Genomic DNA, 16,538 nt, shown 5'->3' on the forward strand with positions numbered 1-16,538 from the left:
GCTCCAAACTTCAGAACACCCGTGACTTAACCTGATTCCTCATTTTTTCTTCTTCTTCTTCTTTTTCTTCTTCCTCTTCCCCTTTCCTCTCTCCTTTTCTCCTCTGGGTTGTCTTTCTCTCTCCTGTCTCGTGTTTCTGTTCCTTCTTTATTTTATTTCACCACTTCCCCTTTCACGCACCTCGGTGCGCTTGCTCTCCCTCTGTGGGTTTCTAGCTCTCTTGCAGTGCTCCCCTTCCTTTGTATTTGACTGGCTCGTCTTCCTTATTTCCCACTTCTACCACTACCACTACTACTACCTCTTCTTCTTCTACTACATCTACTGATGAAATTAGACACATGTGCGGCGTCTGGTTGTCTTTGTTGTGGACGTTTCGCCATCCAGTGGCTGGCTGGATGGCGAAACGTCTACGGTGGGGATGCCCGGGTGTTGTGCATGTGTCATTTCATCCTGTCGGTATTATATACAATTCTTGTACTACTACCACCACTACTACTACCACTACTACTACCTCCACCTCTTCCTGCCTATATATAGCCGTCCTGCTCCTCCTCTGTTAGTGTGACTTTGTCAATGGTCCAAGTCGGACCGAAACGTCGTCGTAAGCTTCTGTCTTTTATGTGCGGGTTATTTGTGTATGAGATGTAGTTTTTTGTCTCTAAGTGCCAGACCAGATGAACATTCAACATACTTTCCAACAACTTGCAGATGCAGCCCATTAACGAGGTCTGATGGTATGCAGCTTTTGTGAAGTCCTGGCCTGGAAATAGCCAGAACCACAGACTGCCATCAACTGTGGGCAAGCACTTCACTGTCCAAATACCATTAACCCTTTAACTGTGAGAGGACATGAAATAAAACTATTTTTTCATCTTATTCCGTAACCATCTGAGAGGAGTGATGATAATGACCTTCTCTCTGTGTGCTGGACCCAAGGATGTATGCCTATTGAAGGCCACCACCTGCTGATATGTGAGCTCATTAACCAACATAGAGTGGTCTCTGAGGTAATGATAGGCTGCATGCAGCATCTGGCAGTGCCTCTCATAGTCCTTCCATCAATGGATTGGCAGATGGAACCCAAAACCACTTGATTGAAAAAGTTATTGTTATCCCCATAATAACAATAATAAAATGATCCTAAGCCCTCTGCACATTACAAAAATCACCAAAGATATGAGATATCTGCCTGAGACTTTAAAAGTCACCAGTCTGCCACCTCCAGATACACCAAAGAGGGCAAAGTGGAGGACAGGCTCCTACCAACACCAGAAAAGAAAAATGATCACTACCATGTAAACTCAGAAAAACATAACATCTGAGGTCCAGATACACAAAACAGGAGCAGAGGATTATGTCCAAGAAGGCATTTACATGACTTCAAACATTCACAGTAATTTAGGTGCTTGACCTGTGGTAAAAGGTCTCAGTACACTCTCCATTCTGTATTGTAAAGCTAAATAATTTATAGAGTAAAGTTAAATAATTTATAAACAAGTTTTTCAACATACTCTGTTGAAAAGTATGGCAAAACAATACAAGTCTATACATCACAGTTTATACATGAATATGAACTCACCAAATGTTCGTGGCATTATACATTATAGTTTATGCGTGAAAATGAACTCACCAGATCTTTATAGGGTTACACATTACAATTTATAAATGAATGTGAACTCACCAGATGTTTATAAGCCGAAGGTGACACTTTCTTCAACAGTTTGTATAAAATATCTCCGTCAATTTGAATGGCTTCCTGGAAGCAAGAAAAAATAAGATTATCACTATCATCATCACTTATAACACTGAAATAATAATTACCACCAACTTTCAGATTATCATTATGATGTTCATTGGGAAGCACTAAACCTGTAAGGGTCACACAGCATCTGGGGATTGGGAGGTTCCAAAGTTTGATCCAAGAGAGGGGTTAATTTCCTTCAATTATGAGCTCTTCCCCAGCATATAAATGTTACCTACGATAGGAGCTACAAATTGAGTGACCTGGTATTGTTGACCACAAGTATGACAGGTATTGTTGACCACCAGTATGACAGGTATTGTTGACTATTATGACAGGCATTGTTGACCACCAGTATGACAGGTACTGTTAACCAGTATGACAGGCACTGTTGACCAGTATGACAGGTGCTGTTGACCAGTATTGCAGGTGTTATTAACTAGTATGACAGGTATTAACCATTATGGCATGTATTGTTGACCAGTATGACAGGTGCTGTTGACCAGTATGACAGGTATTGTTGACCAGCATGACAGTATTGTTGACCAATACGATACATAAACTGACTTTGCATTTCCCACACTGCTCCTTTTGGAACTATTGTGAGTGGTTGTCATTCTTACTTCACCCTAATGATACAAATTCTTTGATACCTATTTCTCAGCCATGCTTCAATCAATGAGAGAACTTTTCCTTCACTACCATGTGCTGCCACTTTCCTTAGAAGTCTTTTATATGGAACTGTTATTAAGAGCCTTACTGAAATCCGAATCCTGGCCCGTGGTATGGTTTGTTTGCAATCGTGTCATTACGATTTCGTGAGTCATACTCTTGACCATGGTTCACTACCTCAACTTCCTTGCTACAGTCACAGAGAACAGTAGGTCTCCCACTTACAACATAATACAGTGGAACCCCGAATTTCGAACTGTTCCCAACTCGACCAATTATTTAAGTGTATTATTGTAAGTGTAATTTTGGGGGTCTGAAATGGACTAATCTAATTTACATGATTCTTTATGGGAATAAATTTGTTCGGTAACGGCACTTGAACAGCCTTCTGGAACGAAGAAAGTTCGAAACCCGGGGTACCACTGTATCATTCCTGAAAATTGTAACTGATACTTTTGTAAATGAAGATATGTTCCTGAAAATTGCTTGTAAATGGAAACCTATTTTCTCACAGACACTTATGTTATAATGAAGATGTGTTCTTGAGTCAGAGTATTCCATATTTAATTTCAGTTATTTTTTAACTAAGAATAACATTCAGTGTTTTCCATTCAGTACTACAGTTTTCTGTGTCACATATAAATATTAAGCACTGTTTAACTAACCCTTTCACTGTTGGGACCCCTCAAAATTAAAAGCGCTGGTAATGTCAAGATTTAAAAAACAAAATCTGAAATGGCAGAAAATCTTTTACTGAAAGTAATGCCACCAAAAATACAAACAGAAAACTTATGGGATTATGCAGGCACAATGTTGGCTGCCTGGTAGTAATTTATATACAGGCGTGTAGATGAATGGTTCAGAGAACCGACATGTTGATAAATTAGACACATGTGCAACACTTGGGTATCTTTAATGAGGAAACGTTTTGCCACACAGTGGCTTCATCAGTCCATACAAAGGAGAATGGTGAAGAACAGGAGGAGATTGAGGTAATCAGTCCCTCAGCCTTGAGTCTATGTGGTCAGTCCATCAATCTTGAAAAGAATACAGCATATCTGCAAAAAGTAGCTTATATACTGTAGGTAGGAGAGGTGCAGCAGTCACAGGTGGTATCACATTTGTCCAATGTGGAAGTAGGTCATGCCCAAGGGTTAGGCAAGTGAAGAATTCCCTGTATTAAGATCCCAAGATGTTGCTGTGTCAGACAGGAATGTAGATGAATGGTTCAGAGAACCGACAAGTTGATAAATTAGACACATGTGCAACATCTGAGCAATATTGCTCACTTTGAGTTCTATTTCAAGCCAAATTCCCTTTTTCAATTTGTCCAAATTCTTAAGTGATTTTCCTAGTATGTCTTCTGTTCTATTGATCGAGTACAATAAACCATCTATTCGACTATCAAAACTACCTTATAAAGTGTACAAAAGTTGGTAACTAGGCCAATTTTACACAAAATTTAATAAATTCTAATTTAAAAACAGAATCCAAAATAAACACTATATGCATTCCAGCCACTATAGCAACCTGTCCCTTGTTCATTAATTACATCCTTGGGCCTCTACTATATTACACTTGCCCATGATTTTGAATCCACTGTTATACCAAAAATGTCAAAGTTGTACCTTATTTCTTTAATATTAAAATTTAGACCGGAACTGACGCAAACTTAGTAAAAACACAGAGAGCAGACCAAGAGAAAATGACTGGGGGGTTCCTTACCTTTCCCAGGAAAATTGTAAAAAATTGAATATTTCAGCTAATTTGAGCCTTATTTCAAACTATTATTGGTCTTGAAACTTACCAAAATTATCTTTATTTTGGCAGTGTGATTTCCATTTTATCAGTTGATAACAAGAAACAACCAATAAAACCATAAAAACCATTCTAGAAAACACCTCAAAGTCACTATTTCAAATCAAACACAAGGTCAGAGGTTTGCTTTTCCCCATCATGCACTGTGTGGGGCAGGATTTTTTTTTCTATACAGTGCACAGTAACTGCACAGACCTATTCTCTTATGTCTAGGACAAAATTTACCATTCACAGTTTATTTGAGAGTACTGTGCTTAAAATGCAGATCTATATAGGTGACACAGGTGTCAATAATATAGATCCACATAAGAGAGGTAAAACACAGAATACAGTAGTAAGGTAAGGATGTGTAGGTGGTGGTGGTGGTAACCTCTGATGAGTTTTGAGAATCTTCCTACTCCTGGAGCCTGGCCATGGGCCAGGTTTGTCTGGTACTAGCCTGGGCAACCAGGCTCTCTTAGTCACTCCCATCACATCACACATTTTAAATTTGTTCACCATTCCATCAATGTTATGGTGAGTTTATTAGGTGTTTGGTTAGAGTATAGTGTGGCAAGAAAGTGTTGAGGATAACTGTGTGAGACAACAGGAAATGTCATGAAAGAGATGAACAGTCTCATACCTCACCTGCTGCCTTGTTCAGTACACAGGAGCAGCAACTACCATCTCACTCCAACAGAAACCCATGATTATTTCATTAGTAATATTAAAAGGATCCTCCGCTACTAGTGTCTATTCCCACTTCAGCCCATCTCAAAGCCCAGGCCTATGAGAGGTATATTAACAAGTCTTTTGTTAATACAATTGAACCTCGGTACTCAAACCTAATTCGTTCCAGAAGGATGTTTGAGTGCTGATCTGTTAAAGTACCGAACGAGTTTTTCCCAACCAATTTCTTTTCGGTTGGCTGTTATCATTAATCTTTGTAGGCCCCATGGTGACTTATTTGTAAAATAAAAAAAACACCAAGAAATGCAAAGAAACACAAAATACAGCCTCTCCTCACTTAGCGACGTACTCGTTTACCGACAACTTGGGCTTACGACAGGTTCTCTGATCATTATGCATACCTAAATAATGTATATTAGAGCTGATTTCCTCTATTCTGCTTATTACCATATACAGTACACTACTGTATAAACATTTAAAAATATACTAAAAATGTTATAAATGGTGCAAAGGTGACATTAAAGCAATATCAAAGATGGTTAACATAAACCCACTACCATTATAGTATGCTCCTCGTTTAGTGACGAATTCGTTTACTGACGCAGTATTAGGAACAGAACTCTGTCATTAAGCGAGGAGAGGCTGTAGTTTACAGTGAAGTTCTGGCAGGTCATGTTTGTTTGGTCAAGTGCCAAGCAAATGGTCGACTCATGAGCAATTATACCAAAGCATTCGAAAGCCGAATTGTTCGAGTAGGGAGCTGTTCGAGTGCCAAGGTTCCACTGTATACCTCTCATAGGCCTTCTTAATGCTAGATAAAGTCAACAGGTGTAAGGAAACACATTCTATGTTTCTACTCATGCTGGGACCAGCCCAGCTGCTAGTTGACAGCGGTAACATTTGATGTACGAGCCACCAGACACACATTATTATAAAGAACAAAAAAAGCTTTTCTTTTGTTTGAATATCACATATATACACCATTTGCCAGACCTGGGGCTTGTCTGCATCACCATTATTTTGGATGCCAACATGGTACTCACCAGCCCTCTCGCATAGTAGCCAGGAACATATTTATCGCAGATGGATTTTAAGCACCAGAATGCAGGTTCAGCAGGCATCTGCATGAGCAGGACAGCAGCTAGAGGAGCATGGGCCTGACAGTACTCATCCGGGGACACTTGTGCATGCACCTTCAACACACGAAACAAGTCTTCTTGCCTGGAAGAAAATGACCTAGGTCATTCAGGGTTTGTGGTGAAATAAATAAATACACCTGACCTTTGATATATATAATGGATAAAATCCACTGGGAAAATTGTACTTTTAACTTTTATTTTCAATGTTTATTATAGTATACACCTACCATCCGACTTATGGCCAAGTTCGGTTCTGAGAAACCGGTCGTAAGTCGAAATGGTCGTAAGTCGAACTTTATTACTGAATATCAAAAAAACATTTTTGTAATGACTTTATTTTATTGTTTTATTTTGTTATTTCATGTTTTACTTTACTTTTTATGTTGTTAGTACTGTATTTTATACTGTAAGGTTTAGGATAAACAATATGTACAACACAAATAGTTGTTTATTTCCCAGAAATTTGGCATAAAAAACACGGTCATAAGTCGAGCAGGTCGTAAGTCGGATGGTAGGTGTAGTTGTAAATTATTTGTACACTACTACAGTATATCAGATATAGAGTACATACTTCAGTGCTCTTTTTTTGCTGATGCTAATTTTTAACACTGTTCTGATTAAACAAACCATCCCTCCCCTATTAGTCCATTATACTGAGGGTTTACTGTACAACCATTCATACTAAACACGGTACAGGTGGGGTTAGAACCTATGGCAAGTGAGTTTTATTACTTGCCATGGGTTCTAACCCACCCATACCCTGGTCTGTTTGCAACTGTATTATTATGCTTTTGTGAGTCATACATATTAATATTCACAAGCCAAAACTATAGTACAAAATAAAACAAAACCTTTAAACTTAGTACTGTAGTCACAACAAAATACTATTAGCTAGACACTACTATTAATTATAAAACACACAGGAAGCACTAAACCTGCAGGAGTCATACAGTGCCTGGAGCATGGGAAGTAATCATATGTAATCCTAGAAAGGGGAGAGTAGCTCCTATGCTTTGGATTAAGAACTCTATGAATGGTCAAGATAAAAACAAGTCATAAGAAATATATTAAAAAAAAAAAAAAAGGTATGATTATAATAGATTGACAAAAAGGCTCTGGCTGCCTTTTTTATGATAAATTATTTAATGTTTGTGTGGCATCAATGCTGAAGTCTGCAATATTCATATTTCAGTACAAGATGGTCTGAAATGCTCACACTTCAACACCTTTGTGAACTTTTATGAACGCCATTCACCAAGGCCTCATCTTATTCCTTACTTCCCCTCCTTGCACAACTCATCCTGGCACTACAAGTCACACTCGAGCTGATGTCAGTGTTGCCTGCTCAGCCACACCACTGCCAGATGTATCGTACACTTTTTTTTTTAATTCACCAACTGTCTCCCACCATGGTAGGGTGACCTCAAAAAAGAAACACTTTAACCATCATTCACATTATCACTGTCTTGCCAGAGGTGCACAGACTATACAGTTCAGATGTCCCTCTAAACAGCAAATATCTTATTTAGACACCAGGCACTCTACTTCCTGCCTAATATATATTCACTGAGACAAGAATCACTCTACAGGTGACCCCACTACACCTGTAGCTACAAATAAGCAGAACAGATAATATTTTTTTTTTTTTTCATCACACTGGCCGATTCCCACCAAGGCAGGGTGGCCCGAAAAAGAAAAACTTTCACCATCATTCACTCCATCACTGTCTTGCCAGAAGGGTGCTTTACACTACAGTTTTTAAACTGCAACGTTAACACCCCTCCTTCAGAGTGCAGGCACTGTACTTCCCATCTCCAGGACTCAAGTCCGGCCTGCCGGTTTCCCTAAACCCCTTCATAAATGTTACTTTGCTCACACTCCAACAGCACGTCAAGTATTAAAAACCATTTGTCTCCATTCACTCCTATCAAATACTATATAAATAGGCTATCACAGACAGGTAAACAAATTCATGCTTCAGAGTACAAGTGCTATCTGTATTATCTGGAAGATAGCCACACAACCAGTTGCACTTATATTCTTTTACTTAACAACCAGTAGGATTTTTTCAACAAGAGTTTATAGCCTTCCTTGAAATATTTATACCAGCAAGCTACATGACTGAAGAAGATTCTACACAAGGCTCTCCCCAAAGATAACAATACCAAAGATTTTAAGAGAGGGATGATGTGCTACATACTATGAAAGCATAGGTACAATTTACCAACATAATGGACACACAAAACACAGCAGTATGGAACCCTTGTGAATAAATAAGGTTTCATACATACACACAGGAGCTCTATGATTTTGATAAAGCTCCTCTGTTAATAAAAAAAAACTTCCTTGCTAATTCCTTACTTTATAAACCAACATACATACTGTGTGCAACTCTACCTCAGTGGGAGATGGCCAGTGTTATAAAAAAAAGGCATACTGTATAAGAGACTTCATTTTCAATTTAATTTCCTTCAGCAACAAATTTAATTCTCTTCAACAATAAAAACTAAAATTGAGTCAGGCAGGCAAGCAAGTGTTACTGAAGATAATTTTACATAAAGTGTGCCAACTCACCCATGACCTCCTTTCTGGAGGAACATCTCATGGAGAGGAAACTGCCGATGCAAGTCCTTTCTGATATCATCTTCCAGTCTGGGATCAGCAGGAGCTTCAGCAAGTTGCTCAAATGCTCCAGGATTTCTCTCTAACTGTCTGTTGGGTGAATGAGAACCAAAGGTAACAGCAAATAATCAACAGAAAAGAATAAGGAAAGAATAAAACACAAATTTGATGTGGCTCATTGAAACAAAATTAGTTGATCAAATGAAACTGCTGGCCCACAGATAGCTTCAACTTCATTCTATTTACTACTTGTATATCTCTTAACAATAAAAAGGCTTTCAAATGAGCTGATGTAGGTAACAGATCATAGCTTGTAAATAAAGTTAAGAACCCTAACCTAACCCTGCAGAACCTGTGTAAAAGAAAAAGAGAGCACAGAGAAGTTTTAGCACTGGAAGTAGTAACAATATAGTGTACTGGTTAGAGAGATGGGGAACACCAAGCTATAACTGAATACATCACACAGAGTCCAGAAAAGAAAGAGGAATCAAACAGCCATTAATGAAATTGAAAGAGCCTCAAAACACTTTCTCATATTCAAAATCTAGGGCAAGAACTACATCCAATATTAGGCCCTTGTTTAAAGGAGACAGGACTTACACTGATGACAACAAAGTAATGAGTAAAAGACTTAAGTCATAATATGAATGTGTATTAAGTAATCCATTAATCTGACTGAATGAGACTTAAAACTCCAGAATGTCTGACATTACTCTAAACTCACTCAACATCAAAGAAGCCATTGATAGCATGCCCATGCACTACATATTCATTAGAAATTAAAATCATTCGCCTTAATATCCTATAAAGATGGAGTCTGGACACAAAACTCACCCCACTATCATTAAAAACTACAGATATAATCCCACTCCACATGGTGACAGCAAAGCAATTGCAAAAAAACATAGACTGGTAGCACTCACATCCCACATTATCAAAATATTTGAAAGAGTTTTAAGAAGCAAAAGTATAATAAACACAGGTCAATGGCACAAATAACCCACATGATGAAACTAAAAAAAACAAAAAATAAGATTACCATACAGTATACTGTGGCTTCATTAAAACTGTTTTCCTCAGCAAACTGAAGTTTACAGAATAGGGCCTCAATGTGAGGCTACAATATACAGTACCAATCTTCCACTTTATTACTACAATGTGGGAACATTTGTGTCACTGACGAGAAGGTTGCTGAGGAAGGCCTTGCAAATATTTCTCAGTATCACTTTCAAACTAATTTCACTAATAGTTTGCGTAAGTTTGTTTGTCCAGAACTATGTGCTCCATACTCCATAAATTCACTATAATCCATGCAACTATGGACAGCATTTATGAAACAAAATATTTATGTTATATGAAGACTGTAAAATAGATCATTTGTTGATAAATTAGACACATGTGCAACTCTTGGGTATCTTTATTGATAAAGATACCCAAGAGTTGCACATGTGTCTAATTTATCAACATGTCGGTTCTCTGAACCATTCATCTACAAAGATCATTTGTTACCATATATTCGGTACATCAAACACTTGATAATTTTAGAGTCCAGAATACTGTTCATAATCTTAATGGTAAAAATATTTTTCACAAAAATACAGTGTGTGTTCTTTGTCAGACAAACAATTTAGCTTTATGTTGAACAAATTTATGCATAGGATGGGTTTGTGTGAGGCACTGTCACCTTCTCTGAGTGAGGTGTCATTTCATTGTAACATAGAATGTGCTTCTCCTACCTCTTCTTATTCCTCTGAAGATGTATGTGTAAGAACATGAAACCACTCAGGTTTATTTCCTATTTTCACTGTGGTATTGTTATGCATATCAATTCATATAAAATATTTACCTCTTCAATGGAATAAAAAAGGGGAGCATATGATCAATGCACAACAAAACTCACTTGTGTGCACCACACAGGTGTTGCCAGCCTCGTGCACGCAATGCCGATGGAATGCCCTTGCGGCAGCGGTCGCGTACTTTCTTGTATTTTTTGAGCATGTGAGAGTCCCAGTTGCTGAACATCTCCAGCCATTTTTTCTCTCGTCTTCTGATCACTTCAACTGGTACAGTCTCTTCCCTATGGAACAGAGGAATATTAAGAAGCAAGTTTCCACATGGAACACAAGTTTAATGCAAGTCCCATTAAGGAATAAAGAGGTACAATACTGTGGCTGGAACAATACAAATAACTTACACATAGGAGAAAGAAACTTATGATGACTATGTGACTAATTAATGGTGGAAGTTGGACTGAAATGTCATAAGTTTCTTTCTCCTATGTGCAGGTTAATTGTCCCAATCATATCACAAGTATTATCTCAACAGGAGTGATGGCATGTGTGTTTTATTGCTGTGCATGTTTCAGAGGCTATATTTAGTGTATACACTGCCTTATTACAAGAAATCTAAAGTACTGTGACAATAATACAACATAACACTGATTCATTCTGAGTAGTAGGTTGGTAGACAGCAACCACCAAGGGCGGTACTACTACCATCCTGCCACGTGAGTGTAAAACGAAAGCCTGTAATTGTTTTACATGATGGTAGGATTGCTGGTGTCTTTTTTCTGTTTCAGAAACATGCAAGATTTCAGGTACATCTTGCTACTTCTACTTACACTTAGGTCACACTATGCATGCATGTACAAGCATATATATACACACCCCTCTGGGTTTTCTTTTATTTTCTTACTAGTTCTTGTTCTTGTAGGTAGTAGGTTGGTAGACAGCAATCTCCCAGGGAAGTACTACCGTCCTGCCAGATGACTGTGAAACAGAAACCTGTAACTGTTTTACATGGTGGTAGGATTGCTAGTGTCCTTTTCTGTCTCATAAACACACTAGATAACAGGGATATCTTGCTACTACTTACAGTTTGGTCACACTTCACAGACACGCACATGCATATACAGTGGACCCCCGGTTAACGATATTTTTTCACTCCAGAAGTATGTTCAGGTGCCAGTACTGACCGACATTTGTTCCCATAAGGAATATTGTGAAGTAGATTAGTCCATTTCAGACCCCCAAACATACACGTACAAATGCACTTACATAAATACACTTACATAATTGGTCGCATTCGGAGGTGATCGTTATGCGGGGGTCCACTGTATATATATACATACATCTAGGTTTTTTCTCCTTTTTCTAAATAGCTCTTGTTCTTCTTTATTTCTTCTATTGTCCATGGGGAAGTGGAAAAGAATCTTTCCTCCGTAACCCATGTGTGTCGTATGAGGCAACTAAAATGCCGGGAGCAATGGGCTAGTAACCCCTTCTCGTGTAAACATTAACTAAAAAAGAGAAGAAGAAAAACTTTATAAAACTGGGATGCTTGAATGTGCGTGGATGCAGTGCGGATGATAAGAAACAGATGATTGCTAATGTTATGAATGAAAAGAAGTTGGATGTCCTGGCCCTAAGCGAAACAAAGCTGAAGGGGGTAGGGGAGTTTCGGTGGGGGAAATAAATGGGATTAAATCTGGAGTATCTGAGAGAGTTAGAGCTAAGGAAGGGGTAGCAATAATGTTGAAGGATCAGTTATGGAAGGAGAAAAGAAAATATGAATGTGTAAATTCAAGGATTATGTGGATTAACGTAAAGGTTGGATGCGAAAAGTGGGTCATAATAAGCGTGTATGCACCTGGAGAAGAGAGGAATGTAGAGGAGAGAGAGAGATTTTGGGAGATGTTAAGTGAATGTATAGGAACCTTTGAACCAAGTGAGAGAGTAATTGTGGTAGGGGACCTGAATGCTAAAGTAGGAGAAACTTTTAGAGGGTGTGGTAGGTAAGTTTGGGGTGCCAGGTGTAAATGATAATGAGAGCCCTTTGATTGAACTTTGTATAGAAAGGGGTTTAGTGATAGGTAATACATATTTTAACAAAAAGAGGATAAATAAGTATACAAGATATGATGTAGGGCAATTATTGTTGGATTATGTATTGGTAGATAAATGACTTCAGGATGTACATGTTTATAGAGGGGCCAGAGATATATCAGATCACTTTTCAGTTGTAGCTACACTGAGAGTAAAAGGTAGATGGGATACAAGGAGAATAGAAGCATCAGGTAAGAGAGAGGTGAAGGTTTATAAACTACAAGAGGAGGCAGTTAAGGTAAGATATAAACAACTATTGGAGGATAGATGGGCTAATGAGAGCATAGGCAATGGGGTCGAAGAGGTATGGGGTAGGTTTAAAAATGTAGTGTTAGAGTGTTCAGCAGAAGTTTGTGGTTACAGGAAAGTGGGTGCGGGAGGGAAGAGGAGCGATTGGTGGAATGATGATGTAAAGAGAGTAGTAAGGGAGAAAAAGTTAGCATATGAGAAGTTTTTACAAAGTAGAAGTGATGCAAGGAGGGAAGAGTATATTGAGAAAAAGAGAGAGGTTATGAGAGTGGTGAAGCAATGTAAAAAGAGAGCAAATGAGAGTGGGTAAGATGTTATCAACAAATTTTGTTGAAAATAAGAAAAAGTTTTGGAGTGAGATTAACATGTTAAGGAAGCCTAGAGAACAAATGGATTTGTCAGTTAAAAATAGGAGAGGAGAGTTATTAAATGGAGAGTTAGAGGTATTGGGAAGATGGAGGGAATATTTTGAGGAATTGTTGAATGTTGATGAAGATAGGGAAGCTGTGATTTCGTGTATAGGGCAAGGAGGAATAACATCTTGTAGGAGTGAGGAAGAGCCAGTTGTGAGTGTGGGGGAAGTTCGTGAGGTAGTAGGTAAAATGAAAGGGGGTAAGGCAGCTGGGATTGATGGGATAAAGATAGAAATGTTAAAAGCAGGTGGGGATATAGTTTTGGAGTGGTTGGTGCTATTATTTAATAAATGTATGGAAGAGGGTAAGGTACCTAGGGATTGGCAGAGAGCATGCATAGTTCCTTTGTATAAAGGCAAAGGGGACAAAAGAGAGTGCAAAAATTATAGGGGGATAAGTCGCCAGTAGGGCAAATTTCCACGCGCGCTCACCCAAAAATCGAAAAATTATGGAAATTGAGTTATATATACCGAAAAATAGCTTAACTCTTTGGCAACACAATGGTACCAGAATGAATGTTCTACAACGTTTCTATGAGAAATTATAGTCATTTATATCAGGTATGGTGACGGTGATATGGGTGGCGAGTCTGCTCACGGCACGTATATTTTTTGGAGTTTTTTCCTTGTTTTTTATCGCTTTTTCTTGCATTATTCTTTCTAATATAATAACTGACTATTTGGCATCATAAAACAGTAGGCGGAGCTTATCCGTAGACTTAGAGACAACCAGGAACCATATGGGAATGCTCGGCAGTGCTCCCGCTCCAGAGAGTGCAGGAGAAATCACTTCATTATTACGCTTATATATCAACTCTACGGCTTATTTGTCTATCAGAATTGATCTAATATGATATAATAAACACTATAAATAACATACAAACATGTTATATACTCTAGACTGAATAAAATAGGCCATAATATGGCGAGAGATTATCGGGAATATTTCGATATTATTGAGCTACTCCTCTCCATGTTGTATTCTTTGGTCTCTGAGTAAGAGAAAACGGTGTTTTGAAGAGGATAACTACAGTAGAAGATCAGTTTACTAAGAAATACACCCAAACAAACGCGATTTTCGCGAATTTTTTTGTTTTTTTTTTGAGACGGGGGCCGGCCGGCGCTCCCGGCCGATATCTCGCAAGTAACTTATTCACCTAAAGTCCATAATTCTTCCTTTATTTCTTAATTAAATGGAATAATATTCACAGAAATTGTAGAATAATGATTTCTCGAATTTCCTGTAAGAAATTGTTGGAAATATTCCAAATACTTTGGGAGTTATGTGGGAGTAAAGGGCAGATTTTTTTGCAATATTCCAGGAACTAACAAACTTGATTTTTTTTTGTGAAATAAGGATAAGTTATTTAGAGAAAAGGTCACAGGGAAAATAAGTATTAGCATTGTTCTCTCAGCACCAAGTGTCCAAACAACCTTACGTAGTCCCATATAAGAATAAATTTGGGCACAAGGGCATTTTCAGTAAATCAGTCTTTTCTCAGTTGTTGTTTGAGGTATATTTTTGATAAATATTTTCAAGAAAGAGTGAAAACACTTTGTCTTGTGCACCAAAACTGGAGGAAATCGGACGGTAAACAAAAGAGTTACAAATTTTGCCCTACCGGCTCCTTAAAGAGGGTAAGGTACCTAGGGATTGGCAGAGAGCATGCATAGTTCCTTTGTATAAAGGCAAAGGGGACAAAAGAGTGCAAAAAATTATAGGGGGATAAGTCTGTTGAGTATACCTGGTAAAGTGTATGGTAGAGTTATTATTGAAAGAATTAAGAGTAAGACAGAGAATAGGATAGCAGATGAACAAGGAGGCTTTAGGAAAGGTAGGGGGTGTGTGGACCAGGTGTTTACAGTGAAACATATAAGTGAACAGTATTTAGATAAGGCTAAAGAGGTTTTTGTGGGATTTATGGATTTGGAAAAGGCATATGACAGGGTGGATAGAGGGGCAATGTGGCAGATGTTGCAGATGTATGGTATAGGAGGTAGGTTACTGAAAGCAGTGAAGAGTTTTTATGAGGATAGTGAGGCTCAAGTTAGAGTATGTAGGAAAGAGGGAGATTTTTCCCAGTAAAAGTAGGCCTTAGACAAGGATGTGTGATGTCACCATGGTTGTTCAATATATTTAAAGATGGGGTTGTAAGAAGTAAATGCAAGGGTCTTGGCAAGAGGTGTGGAGTTAAAAGATAAAGAATCACACATAAAGTGGGAGTTGTCACAGTTGCTCTTTGCTGATGACACTGTGCTCTTGGGTGATTCTGAAGAGAAGTTGCAGAGGTTGGTGACTGAATTTGGTAGGGTATGTAAAAGAAGAAAATTGAAAGTGAATACAGGAAAGAGTAAGGTTATGAGGATAACAAAAAGATTAGGTGATGAAAGATTGGATATCAGATTGGAGGGAGAGAGTATGGAGGAGGTAAATGTATTCAGATATTTGGGAGTGGACGTGTCAGCGGATGGGTCTATGAAAGATGAGGTGAATCATAGAACTGATGAGGGGAAAAGGGTGAGTGGTGCACTTAGGAGTCTGTGGAGACAAAGAACTTTGTCCTTGGAAGCAAAGAGGGGAATGTATGAGAGTATAGTTTTACCAACGCTCCTGTATGGGTGTGAAGCATGGGTGATGAATGTTGCAGCGAGGAGAAGGCTGGAGGCAGTGGAGATGTCATGTCTAAGGGTAATGTGTGGTGTGAATATAATGCAGAAAATTCGTAGTTTGGAAGTTAGGAGGAGGTGCGGGATTGCCAAATCTGTTGTCCAGAGGGCTGAAGAGGGGTTGTTGAGGTGGTTCGGACATGTAGAGAGAATGGAGCGAAACAGAATGACTTCAAGAGTGTATCAGTCTGTAGTGGAAGGAAGGCAGGGTAGGGGTCAGCCAAGGAAAGGTTGGAGGGAGGGGGGTAAAGGAGGTTTTGTGTGCGAGGGACTTGGACTTTCAGCGGGCATGCATGAGCGTGTTTGATAGGAGTGAATGGAGACAAATGGTTTTTAATACTTGACGTGCTGTTGGAGTGTGAGCAAAGTAACATTTATGAAGGGATTCAGGGAAACCGGCAGGCCGGACTTGAGTCCTGGAGATGGGAAGTACAGTACCTGCACTCTGAAGGAGGGGTGTTAATGTTGCAGTTTAACCCTTTGACTGTTTTCGACGTATAAATACGTCTTACGAGCCAATGTTTCTGACGTATATATACTCAATAATTCTAGCGGCTTCAAATCAAGCGGAAGAAAGCTGGTAGGCCCAAATGTGAGAGAATGGGTCTGTGTGGTCAGTGTGCACCACATAAAAAAAATCCTGCAGCACACATTGCGTAATGAGA

General features: G+C 38.7%; 1 protein-coding gene across 2 annotated transcripts in view; it reads right to left on the reverse strand.

The window, feature by feature from the left end:
* LOC128698623 (TBC1 domain family member 10A) overlaps positions 1 to 16,538 on the reverse strand; it is a 283,668-nt gene that overhangs the window by 25,436 nt on the left and 241,694 nt on the right. For both annotated transcript variants that reach the window (XM_070104006.1, XM_053790966.2), the window contains exons 3-6: positions 10,562 to 10,738; positions 8,614 to 8,751; positions 5,944 to 6,121; positions 1,682 to 1,756 (exon numbers count right to left, since the gene is read on the reverse strand). In XM_070104006.1, coding sequence (XP_069960107.1) covers positions 1,682 to 1,756; positions 5,944 to 6,121; positions 8,614 to 8,751; positions 10,562 to 10,738 — 568 coding nt within the window. The remainder of the gene's footprint in view (positions 1 to 1,681; positions 1,757 to 5,943; positions 6,122 to 8,613; positions 8,752 to 10,561; positions 10,739 to 16,538) is intronic.

The sequence above is a fragment of the Cherax quadricarinatus genome, chromosome 88 (assembly GCF_038502225.1).
Source record: "Cherax quadricarinatus isolate ZL_2023a chromosome 88, ASM3850222v1, whole genome shotgun sequence".
NCBI classification, from domain to species: Eukaryota; Metazoa; Arthropoda; class Malacostraca; order Decapoda; family Parastacidae; genus Cherax; species Cherax quadricarinatus.